This window comes from Dunckerocampus dactyliophorus, chromosome 6 (assembly GCF_027744805.1).
Source record: "Dunckerocampus dactyliophorus isolate RoL2022-P2 chromosome 6, RoL_Ddac_1.1, whole genome shotgun sequence".
NCBI classification, from domain to species: Eukaryota; Metazoa; Chordata; class Actinopteri; order Syngnathiformes; family Syngnathidae; genus Dunckerocampus; species Dunckerocampus dactyliophorus.
Genome location: NC_072824.1, coordinates 18,360,089 through 18,376,559, shown reverse-complemented (window position 1 = coordinate 18,376,559; position 16,471 = coordinate 18,360,089). Strand labels below are relative to the sequence as shown.

Below are 16,471 nucleotides of genomic sequence, written 5' to 3'. Positions count from 1 at the left end.
AAACTAAAGGACTGACAAAATTAAGTACCACTTACATGATATTACATTAAATTGCCTTACTAGTATATAAAAAAAGTCACGCAACATTTATCGTTCTTACTTCATGGATCAATCAATTACTGATAGTGCTAAACCCTTTGATTCATTCGGAATCTTAATTCTTCATTTTGAAAAGACATTTTGGACAATTCTTTGCATCCAATTTTGTGGAAACAGCCTGACTGTGCCCCTGTGCATGCATTAAGGCCCATAAAGGTCTAACAATGGGTGAACCAAGTCCACATTTACTTCCGTTTTCAGTTCCTGCAGGTCTACTGGCCAGGTCCCTTGTGGACAATTTTGTCCACATTAAGTATATGTTTATGAAAAAGCATCAGCATACCTGTGCAAAAAAACCTTTCCTGGAACGCCGAGCATAGAGAAATCTTTTCCAGAGTAGTGCTACAAACTGCTGTCGCTTTAGACTCCAGCCTTTGACCTGGTATGAGCCTTTACCATCTGTTCCACTGAGCCAGTCAGTCTCACGAGATTCTGGAATGACACAGCAGAGCACAAATGGGCAATGAGGAAAATGAAGTCAGGCTTTTTAAAAACTTTGTGTATTTATGAATACAACAAGAAGACTACGCAATGCATGCTGGGTAGAGCGTTCCTTCTGTTACCTTCTGAATCATTGAAATCAAAGTCATCCTCTGTGAAGGGCTTCAAGCAGCTTTGATGGTCTCCAAAGGCATGACGCCGACGGGTCCGCGTTGGCACCACTCCGTCTGCAAATACACACAACCATTGGACTCATTATTTTAAGTTTACAATTTATTTGTATTTTTTCGAACATGGGTATAACAGGGGATGAACAAAGGTTTATAATCTTCCATCAAATCTCACCTGAAAGTTCCACGGAATCAACTCCACTGTCCTCAGCAACTTTCAAGAAAATCTAAATGAGAAAATATATAGTAAAGAAAATATCAACACCAACTGTTTGCATCTTGAGATCTTTACCTCCTCTAGGGTGGTATCCGATATTCCATAGCTTGATATCCCCAGGTCAGTGAGACGGTCATCCAGCTCATGGAAGAGCTCCACAAAGGCTCCATCTTTGGCTGACTGGTAGGGCAGGATATAAGTGAGCTCATGCCCAAGGTCTTCCACCAGGCGAGCCTCTGAGACATGCTTGAAAATCACATTGGAGATGAGGGAAACATCTGGAGGGAAGAGTGGTCAGAAAAAGAGACATAACAATGTGTCAATCTAACACTGTGAACTTTATTGAAAAAATGAAATTTGATCTTACCAATTGTGGTGGTTTCACTCTCTGGTTCACTGCCAAGTCCTGCATCAGAACTGCTCTCAGACACACTATCCTCCTGTGTGAAAGCATATATCGAGTTGAGTACAACAAGACAGCATTATTGCAAGTAAAATAATAAACACATGCTCCCGCCTACCTTCTCGGCTTTCTTGCTATAGGAAACCGTGCTAGCAGAATTCCTGCAAGACTGAAGTGTCAAATCGTAGTCTCTCTTGACCAGGGTCAGATAGTAGCCTGTGCCCAGTTGGGTCTTTAGGAAGAGTGAGGAGCCGACACAACACAGCTTGCCATGGGAGATGATGGCAATGCGGTCACCCAGGATGTCTGCCTCATCCATGTGATGGGTAGACAGGATGATGGTGCGGCCTGACAGATAGACGTTCACTGTTATTTAATTTCAACTTTGATGTTCTTCTACTTAAGCATATGTGAAACGGCAACTTCACAACATGAGTGACTACGGCTGTACATTTCTAGTGTCTCATGTTTTCATCTTTCATCTTTGGGTGTATGCTTTTTTTCATTACATCAATTTGGGATTTTACAATAGGTAAAATGACCACCCTATTCAATTTTGGAGACAATCCAAATGCTGTGTCCTTTTATCTGCTTTTTAGCTGTTAAGGTTTTATCCTAGCGGTTCACTCATTAATCTGGCGGTGGTCTGCACTCAGATTGTTCCTGTTTGCTTTACCTTGTCTGTATTTAAGTAGCAGGTCCCAGATTCCCCTGCGTGCATAGGGGTCAACACCGGCTGTGGGTTCATCCAAGATCACCACCTTTGAGCCTCCAACAAAAGCCAAAGCCACGGACAACTTCCGCTGCATCCCACCTGAATCGACAATAATTGGAAGAAAACCTTTTTTAGTACATCAACAAGGACAAGTGTCCACATTAAACACAATTATTACACAACCACATTTGGTTCCCGAGCGGGAAATAAGAGAGCTGACCGGAAAGTGTGCTGGTGCGTGACTGTCGCTTATGAGGCAATCCGACATCGTTTACAATTTGTTCCATCTCGGCTTTCACCATTTCCTCAGGCAGTCCTTTCAAGCGGGCATAAAACCAGATGTGCTCCTCCACTGTCAGCCTGGATTCATTTTCGGTCAGACCACAAATCAGTGCCAAGATGTTAGACAATTTCCAGCAATATCAAAATACCTGGCTGCAAATATCAGCAAAAACGTTATACTTACATGCTGAAAAGCACATTGTGTTGGGGACAAACACCCAGATTCCGCCTGATGGCGCTAAGTTCCGAGCGAATGTCTTTGCCCAGGATGTATGCCGTCCCTGAAGTGGGCGGGAACAACCCTGTCAGGATTGACCTGTTATAAAACCAAGGGGGGACAGGTCAGTAAGTCGTCAACGCAGACCTCTGTTAAATAGGACGTACATCGTTGTTGTCTTGCCAGCGCCATTGTGGCCGAGGAAGGAGGTGATCTGTCCCTCGTAGAATCTCAGGGAGAGTCCATCCACTGCCAGCTTGTTTCCATGGCTATAGACCTTCACCAGGTTCTCAATGTAAACACCTGGATCAATGTGGCTCGGCTCTTCCTCGATGCACACAGCTACAATTCAATAACAACAATAGCATCTTAGTGTCACTTATTGTTTGTTTTATGTCTTGAAAACATTCTTAACTGAGCAAAAAAAAAATTATTTGCACCATCAGCGTTGCCTTTCTTGGACAAAGAAGTTGAGAGGTTCTTGTTCTCCTTTTCACCACACCAGTATGTCTTTGTGAAAGGGAAATACCAAGGTCTGGGGATTCCATACTGGCCTGTATTGAAAAGAATGACATTGCCATTCAGTACATAGTCATTCATCTGTTTGTTTCGGATTTATTATACACCACACTTCAAGAGGGATTTGTGCAGACTCACCAGGGAACACAGCCTCGATATACCATGTCATTATTCCATAGAGCACAGCATCAAACAGCATGAGACAGATGGAGGTGCTCAGGTTGTAGCTATCCTCCTCCAGAGGGCTTGCCAGCAAGTTGGACCACTGGATTCCCACACCTTGCTCCTCAAATAGGGATAAGTACTCACAGCCAAATCCAAAAGCTACGGGAGACAGCAAGCTCTGAGAAGAGGACGGTGAAGAAAATACATTTAATGCAAAGGGAACATTATTTTACATTCTGGATCTTTGTAGATTATAAAATTTCATCGACGCACCACAACAATTTTTGCTCCATATCCCACGTAGTCTTGCCAGGCAACACACAGCACGTAGGGCAGGTAGAGGGTGAAATATATGATTCCACCACAGGCCGCTGCCAGGTTGGCACGAGAGAACAACGTGCTAATGAGGAAGCATTGCATGATGGTTACCACACCAAAGGAGCTCAAGAAAAGAAAAACCACACCCGAGTCGCTGTAAGGCAGCAAGTTGCCGATCTGAGAGGAGAGAGGTGAGAAAAACAGAGAAAAATACTTAATAACCATGACATCCATTATTTTCCACATTAATTTATAGGTAAGTGTCTAGATAGACAGACAAACACCCACCTTCAACAACATTACTAATAAGCCAGCACTGATCAGCAATGGAATCAAACTGCTGATGAACCAGCTGAGCCACAGGATGCCATTGTTCAGTCCCATGATCCTCATGGTCTCCTTGAGCCGGGCCTCCTTCTCGTAGACCACTCCCTTGATAATGATGGCCACGGAGTACATCCACGCCAAGGTCATAAACAAGGGCATGGAACGACTCATCACCCTCAGGAAACTATGAAAGGAAGCAGGAAGTAAAACACAATCAGTCTTTTGAATAATTTGTACTACTTTTCTTTTATTTTGACATTGTGTGGTCACTTACATGTCATCCACATAGCAGGGGTAGGGCATTTGCTGAATGTAGATTCCAGTCTTTTCCTTGCTGCCTGTCACAGCTCGTATGATTCCCTGTTCAATGACGTCCTGCAGGTAGGAGAATCCTCCCCAGATGTACCGCAAGTCCTCAAAGGGGTCTGCTCTGGGGCCAGGGTCCCAGTAGCTTCACACATAAAAATATAAAATCCTATTAGCTCAATAATTTTGCTTGAATAGCAATTCAAAAATGATTAGTTGTCTTTCTCATACCCATCCTTGATCTTGTTGGTCCTCTCGACATTATCGATGTCCATGCGGATTTTGTAGTTGACGTTAGGGGGCAAGTCAGAGCTGTTGCTATGGGAGATGTCGGAGAAGACAATGCCCGCCCAGAACTTCTGATTGTCAAGCAGACCCATAGATTTGTTGACTAAGCGCTCCTCATTTGCTACTGGCTCCAGTTTATCCAGGTTCACACACTGAGAGGCAAAAGAAGAATGGTCATGGTTATTGAAAACTAAATAATCCTCTATTATAAAAATCAAAATTACAACACCTATATCCTTGTTATATTTATTATACGGGCCGCACCATGGCATAGTGGTTAGCATGTTAGCCACACATTCACAGGCTGGAGATCGGGAAGATCTGGGTTTGAATCTCCGTTGGGCATTTCTGTGTGGAGTTTGCATGTTCTCTCCGTGCGTGCGTGGGTTTTCTCCGGGTACTCCGGTTTCCTCCCACATTCCATGCATGTTAGGCCATGTTAGGCCAAAAACATGCATGTTAGGTTAATTGGTTAATTGTCCATAGGTATGAATGTGAGTGTGAATGGTTGTTTGTCTATATGTGCCCTGCGATTGGCTGGCGACCGGTCCCGCCTGTTGCCCGAAGTCAGCTGGGATAGGCTCCAGCATACCCCCGCGACCCTAACGAGGAGAAGCGGTATAGAAAATGGATGGATATTTAGTAGATGGGCAACATTATTATCTGAGTCTTTCCTACATTGACGTATTTAAGCTCATCTGCACCATGTGTTTGAAAGGCCACTGAGTTCAACACATGATGAAAAGACAGCATGAGCACTCACCAGTGCAAAATGCATGACAGACCTCTTTATTGTTGTTTGGCCTTGACATAGATCTTGTGAAAAATGACAGCAAGTATGCCTTATGAGCTCCATCCATCCATCCATCCATTTTCTATACCACTTCATCCTCATGAGGGTCGCGGGGCCTTGTGAGCTCCTTAGGAGGTAAATCCCACCTAGTAGGTCAGTAGGTCGGTATGTTGTTTACATTGGGACTAGACATGTCCTGTGGTTAGTTTTTATGACGTAGGCACATAATCGATCCGACGCAACTGCACATTTTTCAATCATGAGTTGGATTCATAGACAAACACTGTCCTCTTGGCATCATCAATTTAACTCAACGAAAAGGACCTCCAAGAATTCATTCCTTGACACAAAAAAATACAACAACAAGGCCCTTTCAGCAGGGCATGAAGATTGGTTAATGTTTGGCAAGAGCGTATGTGGTAGATCTTTAGCTAAGGCTTGGCCCTGGCTGGCATGATGACCCAGTGAGCACAGTGAAGAACACAGTGACCTACTCGGCATGGCCATGAATCAATTTTACGGTCTGCAGTCTCCAAGAGCATACATAGTCAATGTTCAAATGTAACTCCTACTTCATTAAATTTGCCATGTGTGTTTTTTTTCCAGTTCTGTATACTAACCTCCATGAAGCGGGTGATGGTCTGGATGGCCTGGTCAGTTTCATTGAAGACATCCCTCCAGGTGTACACTGATCTTGCAGCTTTTTTGTCTGCCGAGGACTTGGAGAGGAAGCGTGATACGTCGGACACACGCCACTCAGTACCACTGAGTTGAGTGTTCATGAAAGTGGCGCTCGCGTTATTTTGGAGCAGTGTCTACAAAAACAAAGTAAAATAGATATGTTTTGACACACAGAATGAACGCATTGTTATAAAAAATATTATATAAAACTATATGCATTGACACATGCATTTAATAACATGAGAAAAAAAATGCGCAAAGATTAAGTGTCAACTAGTAGATATATAATAGCTTTATTGAATGCAAACGCGGAATGAAGAACATTTTTGTGCAAAACGTGTGTTGACTTCATGGGCCCATGCAGCAACACAACTTTTGTTATCAAGTGTAATTCAAACAAGGAGCACTAGGAGGCAGTGCTGACACTGTGAAAGCTGACCAAGAGTAACCATGTTACGTGAACCTCATCCTAAAAACTTTTTTTTAGACATTCAAAACTTTAATTATACTGCATGTTTTTAAGAAGGCTATTGTAACGCAAATACATTGAGTATTCATCTGTTATTTAAAAATGATCTGTGGGTTCAGATTTTCGGCCTATTGTCAGAGTTATGCTTCACTTGTGTAAACCCAGACTGTTTTATTTTCCTCTGACTTTCTTTCCCACGATGTGAAGTCTTCTCATTAGCCTGAGAATAAACAAACTCGATCAGGGGCAGATGTGGATGTATAACAGTAAAAGTGTGAGTCCATAGCCGAGCAGGATAGACTGTGAGGCCTGAAGTGATTTTTTTTTTTTAATGAAATGACCCCTTTTGTAAGCACCTAATTGCACATATGCCACAGAGTTGTACAGATTACTGTGTTCAAGATCTTAAGTAAAACAAGCATCTGTATGCCTGTTCTGTCAGTACAGCCCACTCACCCTGACTAAGTCCATCTCCTCGCTGTTCTCCATGAAGTTCCATAGTTTGGGCTTCATCTCATCCCACATTCCTCCAAGGTCCCTCAACAAGCCCAGCTCCTGGAAAGTCTTGTTCACCTGGAGCCAACAATCACACACATCAGTCAACATTCAGTGGGAATGTGTTAAAAAGGATTTCCAGCAAGGCTCTAGGACACTTTACCTCGTGGATTATCCTCTGTGTCGCTGGAGTATCTGGGGTGTAGAGGATCTTTCCCATGAGCAGAGGCTTCAGAGCTCTCCAGATCATCCTGGAAATGGGGCTGGACTCCAGGTTTCTCATCATGTTGTTACAGTAAGGAGCTTGGCAAAAGAGGCAAGAGCATTTAGATTTTATGGCTATTTTGATTGGCCTTTCAAAAGCACTGATTGGACACTTACTGGATGTGTTGTCATATGCGGAAAGGGGCTCACTGTCGCTGTCGTTTCCGTGGTTTCCAAACAGCGCCTTGTAGTTGTTATCCTCATACCAATTGAGAGACTTGATTTTGAGGCCGCCTCCCTCAGGGTGGCCACAGACAATACGTGACACCGCCTGGTACATCTGATTTGGAGAGCCTGTGGGATTGGCAGTGAGATACAGGATCTCCTTTCGCATATCTTTCCAACTCTTCATGCTGGCAAGCTGGAGGGAGAAACACAGGAGACATGAGCATAAAGAACGGACCACCAACAGTCATAACATTGCAAGTCTAAGGACCTGTCCAAACAGGAACACTCCTGAGAAGAAAATTTGTGATCACACTGTCCCAGATTAGTAAATAGTTGCATCCAGATGGGAATGCGTCACTGAGTGAAAACAATGTAATACACAAGGCACACCTGCGTGTGGCACTGTGAACAGACACGCAGACGGAACCACGTGTCACACCATACTGTAGAAGAAGAAAGGACACATGCTCATAAGTCCGTCGTCTTTCGCTTACCACGGCTCGTCTAGACTTACGACAAAGTGGAATTACATGTGCGTCATTTAGGGAATATAACACAAGAAAATACCGGGAAAATGTCGACTGCGGTGAGCCATGACACTCGAAATGTTCAGATATTGTGTTGGTTTCTCGTCAAAGCTCACTTCTGGTCACATGACGGTGAAAAAAATCAGCGGATTGCTCGTCTATACGGAAACGACTAGCGGCGTTTTTCCCAGACCGTTTCAGGTCACCCAGAACGCCGCTTCCGTGTGGATGAGACGCTGAAACGATAAAATAAAAGATTTCGGTGTGTATGGTCTCTAAGTCATGATGAGTTAGTGGAAAGAAACAACAATTCAGACAAACATAGTCCGCTTTCCATTGGGTTCTACTAAATACTATACTCCTTCGTTCTAATTCTTCATCTTACCAAGACATTTTGGGCATGTAAGCTTCTGTTTCAACACGATAGTGCTCAAGTACACAAAGCAAGGTCTAAAAAGGCCTGCTTGAGTGAGTTTGGTGTGGAGGAATGTGACAACTCTGACCTAAACCCTGTCAAACACATTTGAACTACAACTGAGTTTGTGAGGTAGCAGTCCCGCTCAGCAGTGACTTCACAAATAACCCCAAACCTAACCCAACATCAAGAATCTACAAGTAGTTTACCAAGTCAAGGCAAACCAGCTGGGCTGCCTCTGTATTTTCTTCCCCTTTCACTTCCTGTTTCTGCATTGGTCATATGCACAAATACCTTTGTTTATACAATGCATGAATGTTGATGAGTTAGGTAATACAAATAGACAACAAACACTCACTACATGCGCACCGTCAGTCAAAACATGTTCAGCTCTACACTGGTAAGAAAAGGCCAAGGTGTAAATATTTGGTCATAAAATATTTTCAAGGGCAAGTCAAACACGAACAGGATGAATGATGATAAACTATAGTCAGCAAAAAATGTCCAACACTGCCAAGTCATCTACCAGGCACAGAGCAAATATTTGAGCATAAAATATCTTCGGGGCAAAGATTCTTAACAACAGAATGTAATGTTCACGTTGGCCAATCTCCTTCCAGGTACGGAAACATATCATATGACATCAGCTGTTGTAACGGCATCACAATACGATACAAGTAACCACACGTGCACACTGTTGAGTCTGACTGCGTTAGAAAGCCTGTAGGTTTAAACAGATGGTCGAGTCGCATGATGAATGGTATTTCAGACATGGCTCTGTGTGTGTGTGTGTGTGTGTGTGGCACTGTGCAGGGTGTAGACACTTATCCCCGGTCCTGAGTGTCTCTGCAGAGAGCTCTGATAGATAACATGCATAGGTTAGTGTGACACTTACATGCTGTCTCTCATGTTAAATGGTGTGTGTCTCCACTGTGGTTATTGCGTTGCTATTATTTATGTTTTGCATATTGTAGTAAACGGCTGACACTGAGTATTACAGTTATTATAACTAGCATATTCCACTAATAATGAATACCTACTTTGGAGGATATATGCATGAAATCTATACTTGTTTTTTAGATTCCTTTTCTGTGTCTCTGTCCTGTGTCTCTTCAGCCAATCATGTTAGACGGTATTATTCTTGTGATTATACTTACAGTATCATGTATGTTTGTGAGTTTTGTTGTGTTTTTTTGCCATGCTTCCCATCTATTATGCTTATGGTGCTGTTTATTTTCTTGAATGCGTCAAAAAAAATTTATGAATTGTTACATTCTTCTGGCATCCTTCACTTCCTTTTGACTATATTTTGTGCAGACAGACAGAGGCTGTGACACGAAACAAGTTAGCGCAAGTTCTGCATTAATTGCACTGTCAGCAACTCGTGACAGTAAAGGAGGGGGTGGGGGCGGGGGCGGGGGGTGAATGTTTTTTGTGTAACAAAGAACAAGGGTTAAGTAAGAAGTGTGAAGCTTTTGTTTCCGTAAGTGCGAATTAGAGGAGGTTACTTGAGTTTAATGTGAAAGCTCGCACTCTGAGGAAGAAATGATTGAAAAACCAAAAGTATGAGCAAATATACAAGGGAGGAAACCAAACTGTAAGATAATGTCATTTATCGGGTGAGATAAACGTTTGAGGGCGATGGGAGTAGAAGGTGGAAATGAACAAGAGGGAGGGAGAAGACGAGGCGAGAACAAAGCGAGGTTACTCTCGGTCACTCTCCTAATAGGCAAACTTCCGCGGGCTCCACAAGTACTCTGCTATTAAACTGACAAATGCTACTGAGCACGCACGCACATGCTGTTGTACATAAACACTATTCTGACATGCATGGTTCAGTTTACCTTGTCCTCAGCATCATTTCGCTTAACTCTCGTTCAGTTCACATTCTGTCTTTAGTGTGTTTGTCAACAACATATCCAACATGCATGTCACAACTGTGACGCATGTGCACAAATAGAAAGAGGTTATTCCAATTGCGGTTTTTGCTATCTCAGCCTTCGGCTGCATCAAACCATCACATTGTTTTTCCCAGCCGGGCAAAATATTGCGTGCAATGCTTGTGAGCTAGTCTGTCTAACTAGATGTATATCTGTGTTTGTGCGTCTGTCTTGTGTGGATGCAGTCCAATGATTATTCTGCTGCACAAGCTTCAAAAACAGCAATGACTGGAGACCATTATTGTGTCCAATGCTGGCATTTATTCTTGTGTTTATCTTTTCTTTTGATTTGTTATGTGTGTGTAATTTAGAGACTTTTTAAGAGAAACAATGACCATGTTAGCATGGGTCATACACTCCCCATCAGCAGCCTTTTAATGTCCCACAGTAACCTCCTCTTAGAAGAGCCTGACCGGCGTCAGTTCACTTTCATCAACCAGCTACAGAAGACCAGCTGGATGAATGATCTTTATCTGTAATTATTACTAATATAATGCTACGCCATTGTGAAGGCCTTGCTTTCATGGTCAGTGTTTATATTTCACTTACAGTAACCAATGCTTCAGTGACGTAACAACAATTCAAAGCCATGTTTACATACCAGATACACTGTATCAGAGATATGTGACATGGTTTGGTGAAAAGACATTTTGTAAACATTGTTTAATACTTCTTTTTGGCTTTGGAAGCAATGCAAATTCTTGGTGGTAAAAAAAACACAACAAGCCAAAAAACATGGGTTACATACGGGAAACGCTCAATATGCCAGCCTCATATCTCCGAAGCGAGCCAAGCCAGCAAAATGACTTAATCAGGAAACATCTGTTTTCAAGACCATGCTCGATGATTACTGAACTTGCTCTTTCAGTCATCGTTGACACATTGGAACCAAAAACATGGACAGACTGGAAACTTTTTACTTTTGCCCTTGACATTCACCAGTTAAAGTTTGCATCGTATTTCCTTCTAATGCAGGAGCTGTCCACAAGGAAACATTTTCAGGTTGAAATGGCACAAAGTATTGTATTGTTTCAGCCTTTCATCCACACAGCAACAGCGTTCTGGGCGCCCTGCAATGGTATTTTTGTTTACAGAGTGGGAAAATCTGGCAACGTTGCCGTGTCGTTTCCGTGTAGACAAGCAAACCACTACCTTCGGAAAACGATGACGTCCCCGTCCCGTCACCGTCACATGTCCAGAAGTGACCGCTACCGACATTCCAACATAATTTGGGTGTCACAGGATCTCGTGTCAGAAGATCTTGATTTTTCGTTCAGAAAAAAAACATCTCGTGGCCACTAGGCCTGGTATGATAATACATTAATTAATTAATCACGCAATAAATGAAAATGAACTCAATAGAGGAAAAGGCTTCTTGAGACGTCATCTGTACTTCTGTGTAGAAGGTGTCGGACGTTTCGCTCCTCATCCGAAGAGCTTCGTCAGCAAACTAATAAGTGCTGGTAGCTTAGGCCTTAAATACAGTAAGAGTGGGCGGAATTGGTGTGCCAACACCCTCCTCCTATTGATTCGTTACACTAAGCCTGCATTCCTCATCTTTACAGTGGTATAATCCTATCCTGTTATTCACACCTACGATAAAAGGGAAGTGTCGCTCCCTGAATTGGGTATGAACGACTCTGATACTGGCTTGTTAGCATCTATTGTTCTGGCTCGGCCCTGCCTTCACCTCATTTGCAAGACTAAGAGCTGTGGGTTTTGGTCTCAGTAACCTGCTGAACACAGGGTCCAAATTGAACCTCAAACCACCATTCCGATTCAATGATGGGTTCTGTTGTTTGACAAAAATAGCTTCCTTTACTCCTCTTTCAAACCATCTGTTTTCTTTGGCCAAAATCTTTACCTCGCTGTCCTGAAAAGAGTGATTGGTAGCTTTCAGGTGTAGATGTACTGCTGATTGAGGACCACTAGCATTGTCCCTGCGATGTTGATAAAGCCTTTTTTGGAGCATTTGCTTAGTTTCCCCAATGTAGTGCTCTTTGCATTCCTCATCTTTACAGTGGATGGAATAGACCACATTGCTCTGTTTCTGGTTTGGAGCCTTGTCTTTAGGATGCACTAATTTTTGTCTCAGGGTATTTACTGGTTTGAAATAGGTAGGAATTTTGTGTTGCCATAAGATCCTCTGGAGTTTTTCGGAGACCCCCGCTACATAAGGGACTACCACTCCTCTCCTTTTAGCTTCTGTGGGCTTTTGGGTTTCTTTCCCTACTCTCTTCTTTTGACATTTGTTAAAAGCCCACCGTGGGTACCCACAGGTTGAGAGCGCTCTCTGGACATGTTGTGTCTCCTTTTTCTTTCCCTCAGCACTAGTTGGTATTTGTTCCGCTCTATGTTGGAGGGTCCTAATAACCCCTAGTTTATGTTGTAGTGGATGGTTTGATTCAAAAAGCAGGTATTGGTCAGTGTGTGTGGCCTTTCTAAAGACCTCTGTAAGTAGCTGTCTGTCCTTTCCTATAATTACCTTGCAGTCTAAGAAGGCTAGTTGGTTTTCTTTAGTGTCCTCGCGAGTAAATTTGATATTGGTGTCCACCGCATTGATGTGATCTGTGAAAGACTGAATTTCTTGTTTTTTGATTATGACAAAGGTGTCATCCACGTATCTAAACCAGTGCCTTGGTTTTGTCCCTGAGAAGGATGTGAGAGCCTGTTTCTCCATCTCTTCCATGTACAGATTCGCCACTATGGGTGAGACTGGTGAGCCCATAGCACAACCATGAATTTGTCTGTAGAATTTCCCTCTAAACTGAAAATATGTGGTGTTAAGGCAAATTTCCAGTAATTGGCAGATGTGGTCAGCACTAAGTTTTGTTCTCCGATGCAGAGTTGAGTCCTCGAGCAGTCTCTTCCTCACCACCGAGACTGCTGCTGAGGTGGGGACAGATGTGAAAAGTGAAGTCACATCATAAGACACCAAAGTTTCCTCTGGCTCCAATCTGAGGTCTTTGATGCTCGCCACAAACCCTTTTGTGTTCTCTATATGATGATCAGTGTTGCCTACCAATGGGGATAAGACTGTTTTTACATATTTCGCTACATTGTACGTGGTAGAGTCAATGCTACAGACAATGGTTCTGAGGGGAAACCCTTCCTTGTGGATTTTTGGAAGGCCATAGATACATGGTGTAGCCTCCCCAGGGTATAACCTATGATACATCTGTCTGTCAATTAGTTCTTCCTTCTCTAACTTTTGGAGACAGTGTATGATTTCTTTCTTATACCTGCTGGATGGGTCCCTTTTAAGTTGCTCATATGTGCTGGCATCACTAATTAGACTTGTTATTTTTTCTTCGTAGTCCAATGTGTTGAGAACCACTGTGCATCTGCCCTTATCAGCTGGTAAGATGGTGATGCTCTCATCTTTCTGCAGAGCCGCTAATGCTTTCCTCTCACCTAACGTGATATTGGACGGTGGTGGTTTGGCACTACTGAGAAGGGCCGATATTCTCAGACTCAGTCTTATCCCCATTGGTAGGCAACACTGATCATCATATAGAGAACACAAAAGGGTTTGTGGCGAGCATCAAAGACCTCAGATTGGAGCCAGAGGAAACTTTGGTGTCTTATGATGTGACTTCACTTTTCACATCTGTCCCCACCTCAGCAGCAGTCTCGGTGGTGAGGAAGAGACTGCTCGAGGACTCAACTCTGCATCGGAGAACAAAACTTAGTGCTGACCACATCTGCCAATTACTGGAAATTTGCCTTAACACCACATATTTTCAGTTTAGAGGGAAATTCTACAGACAAATTCATGGTTGTGCTATGGGCTCACCAGTCTCACCCATAGTGGCGAATCTGTACATGGAAGAGATGGAGAAACAGGCTCTCACATCCTTCTCAGGGACAAAACCAAGGCACTGGTTTAGATACGTGGATGACACCTTTGTCATAATCAAAAAACAAGAAATTCAGTCTTTCACAGATCACATCAATGCGGTGGACACCAATATCAAATTTACTCGCGAGGACACTAAAGAAAACCAACTAGCCTTCTTAGACTGCAAGGTAATTATAGGAAAGGACAGACAGCTACTTACAGAGGTCTTTAGAAAGGCCACACACACTGACCAATACCTGCTTTTTGAATCAAACCATCCACTACAACATAAACTAGGGGTTATTAGGACCCTCCAACATAGAGCGGAACAAATACCAACTAGTGCTGAGGGAAAGAAAAAGGAGACACAACATGTCCAGAGAGCGCTCTCAACCTGTGGGTACCCACGGTGGGCTTTTAACAAATGTCAAAAGAAGAGAGTAGGGAAAGAAACCCAAAAGCCCACAGAAGCTAAAAGGAGAGGAGTGGTAGTCCCTTATGTAGCGGGGGTCTCCGAAAAACTCCAGAGGATCTTATGGCAACACAAAATTCCTACCTATTTCAAACCAGTAAATACCCTGAGACAAAAATTAGTGCATCCTAAAGACAAGGCTCCAAACCAGAAACAGAGCAATGTGGTCTATTCCATCCACTGTAAAGATGAGGAATGCAAAGAGCACTACATTGGGGAAACTAAGCAAATGCTCCAAAAAAGGCTTTATCAACATCGCAGGGACAATGCTAGTGGTCCTCAATCAGCAGTACATCTACACCTGAAAGCTACCAATCACTCTTTTCAGGACAGCGAGGTAAAGATTTTGGCCAAAGAAAACAGATGGTTTGAAAGAGGAGTAAAGGAAGCTATTTTTGTCAAACAACAGAACCCATCATTGAATCGGAATGGTGGTTTGAGGTTCAATTTGGACCCTGTGTTCAGCAGGTTACTGAGACCAAAACCCACAGCTCTTAGTCTTGCAAATGAGGTGAAGGCAGGGCCGAGCCAGAACAATAGATGCTAACAAGCCAGTATCAGAGTCGTTCATACCCAATTCAGGGAGCGACACTTCCCTTTTATCGTAGGTGTGAATAACAGGATAGGATTATACCACTGTAAAGATGAGGAATGCAGGCTTAGTGTAACGAACCAATAGGAGGAGGGTGTTGGCACACCAATTCCGCCCACTCTTACTGTATTTAAGGCCTAAGCTACCAGCACTTATTAGTTTGCTGACGAAGCTCTTCGGATGAGGAGCGAAACGTCCGACACCTTCTACACAGAAGTACAGATGACGTCTCAAGAAGCCTTTTCCTCGATGGACAACTCCTGTACGACTGAGAGCCTACACAGACGAATGAACTCAATAATTTTGCCAGCCTCAATATATAGCCATGTGCATGCGTGTCTGTTTTCCTTGTCTCTTGCCTCCAAAGAGGTAGAAAGTAGGTTCACTTTGTGCATTGGTTTCAGCACCTTGGCGTGTTTCTTCCATCGAACAACGACATGAACGGAGTGAGCACTTTTGTCAGTCATTGTCGCTTTGTCTCCTGGGTAAAGGCGGAGCCGGTAGCATTCACACCGAGTGCAGAAGAGTAGTAGTAGAAAAATTTTATTAGTAGATTGCAATACATTGTCATATATTCCTATTTTCCTAAAAATAATGTTAAAATCTTCTCTCTGTCGTGTATCGTCTTGTCTTGTGAACTGAGTGTCTCGTGACACCACTACAACATAATATGTGGATATTTTCAATCACCCCAATCGACATTCTCCTGATATTTTTTTTGTCTTATCCTCCATAACGCCTCGCAGTTTCACATTCCACTTCGTCGTTAAGTCTAGACAAGCCCTGGTCAAGCGGAAAACGACGGACTTTATGCACATGCGTTCTTTCTTTAGTTCGGGCGTGTCGCGTGGTTATGTCGGTGTGTCTGTTTACAGCGCCACATGTAGGTGTGCCTTATGTATTACCATGTGGATAGGGTCTCAGTGCCAGGCAAAGAGGAGTTTGGGGGGGTGGGGGATGAAAATGCTGAATGCTGCAACGGTAGGGTGAGAAGAAAAACACGGTTTGTTGTTCTTACTGCTGATTAGACAGGAAAGAACACACACAGCTGTATGCTAACGCTTTGTCAGCATAGCAGAACACAGGCCAAAGTGTGTGTGTGTGTGTGGGGGGGGGGGTTGTCTTTGTGAAAAAGTGATCAAAGTGAACAAATGTCAAATATTTCACTCATGTTTTTATGTTAATGAGTATCTAAAAAATGTTGATTGGAGATTAGAGATTTAGTTTATAAACACTGGTTAGATGAATGATGGAAAGCGTGAAGGTGAACACTAACAGTGCATAAACATTTTTGTGGTCATGTAAAATATTGCTTGCCTAGATTACATAAACATTTACCTTTATGTA

General features: G+C 43.0%; 1 protein-coding gene across 1 annotated transcript in view; it reads right to left on the bottom strand.

Annotated features, from left to right (window-relative positions):
- LOC129183345 (phospholipid-transporting ATPase ABCA1-like) overlaps window positions 1–16,471 on the bottom strand; it is a 42,964-nt gene that overhangs the window by 14,000 nt on the left and 12,493 nt on the right. Inside the window, exons 9-28 of the mRNA XM_054780465.1 lie at window positions 7,287–7,530; window positions 7,069–7,208; window positions 6,867–6,983; window positions 5,881–6,075; window positions 4,411–4,619; window positions 4,148–4,324; window positions 3,835–4,057; window positions 3,502–3,723; window positions 3,202–3,406; window positions 2,985–3,098; window positions 2,712–2,886; window positions 2,512–2,643; window positions 2,266–2,405; window positions 2,007–2,144; window positions 1,449–1,678; window positions 1,295–1,367; window positions 1,003–1,205; window positions 886–937; window positions 663–767; window positions 383–531 (exon numbers count right to left, since the gene is read on the bottom strand). Coding sequence (XP_054636440.1) covers window positions 383–531; window positions 663–767; window positions 886–937; window positions 1,003–1,205; window positions 1,295–1,367; window positions 1,449–1,678; window positions 2,007–2,144; window positions 2,266–2,405; window positions 2,512–2,643; window positions 2,712–2,886; window positions 2,985–3,098; window positions 3,202–3,406; window positions 3,502–3,723; window positions 3,835–4,057; window positions 4,148–4,324; window positions 4,411–4,619; window positions 5,881–6,075; window positions 6,867–6,983; window positions 7,069–7,208; window positions 7,287–7,530 — 3,243 coding nt within the window. The remainder of the gene's footprint in view (window positions 1–382; window positions 532–662; window positions 768–885; window positions 938–1,002; window positions 1,206–1,294; window positions 1,368–1,448; window positions 1,679–2,006; window positions 2,145–2,265; window positions 2,406–2,511; window positions 2,644–2,711; window positions 2,887–2,984; window positions 3,099–3,201; window positions 3,407–3,501; window positions 3,724–3,834; window positions 4,058–4,147; window positions 4,325–4,410; window positions 4,620–5,880; window positions 6,076–6,866; window positions 6,984–7,068; window positions 7,209–7,286; window positions 7,531–16,471) is intronic.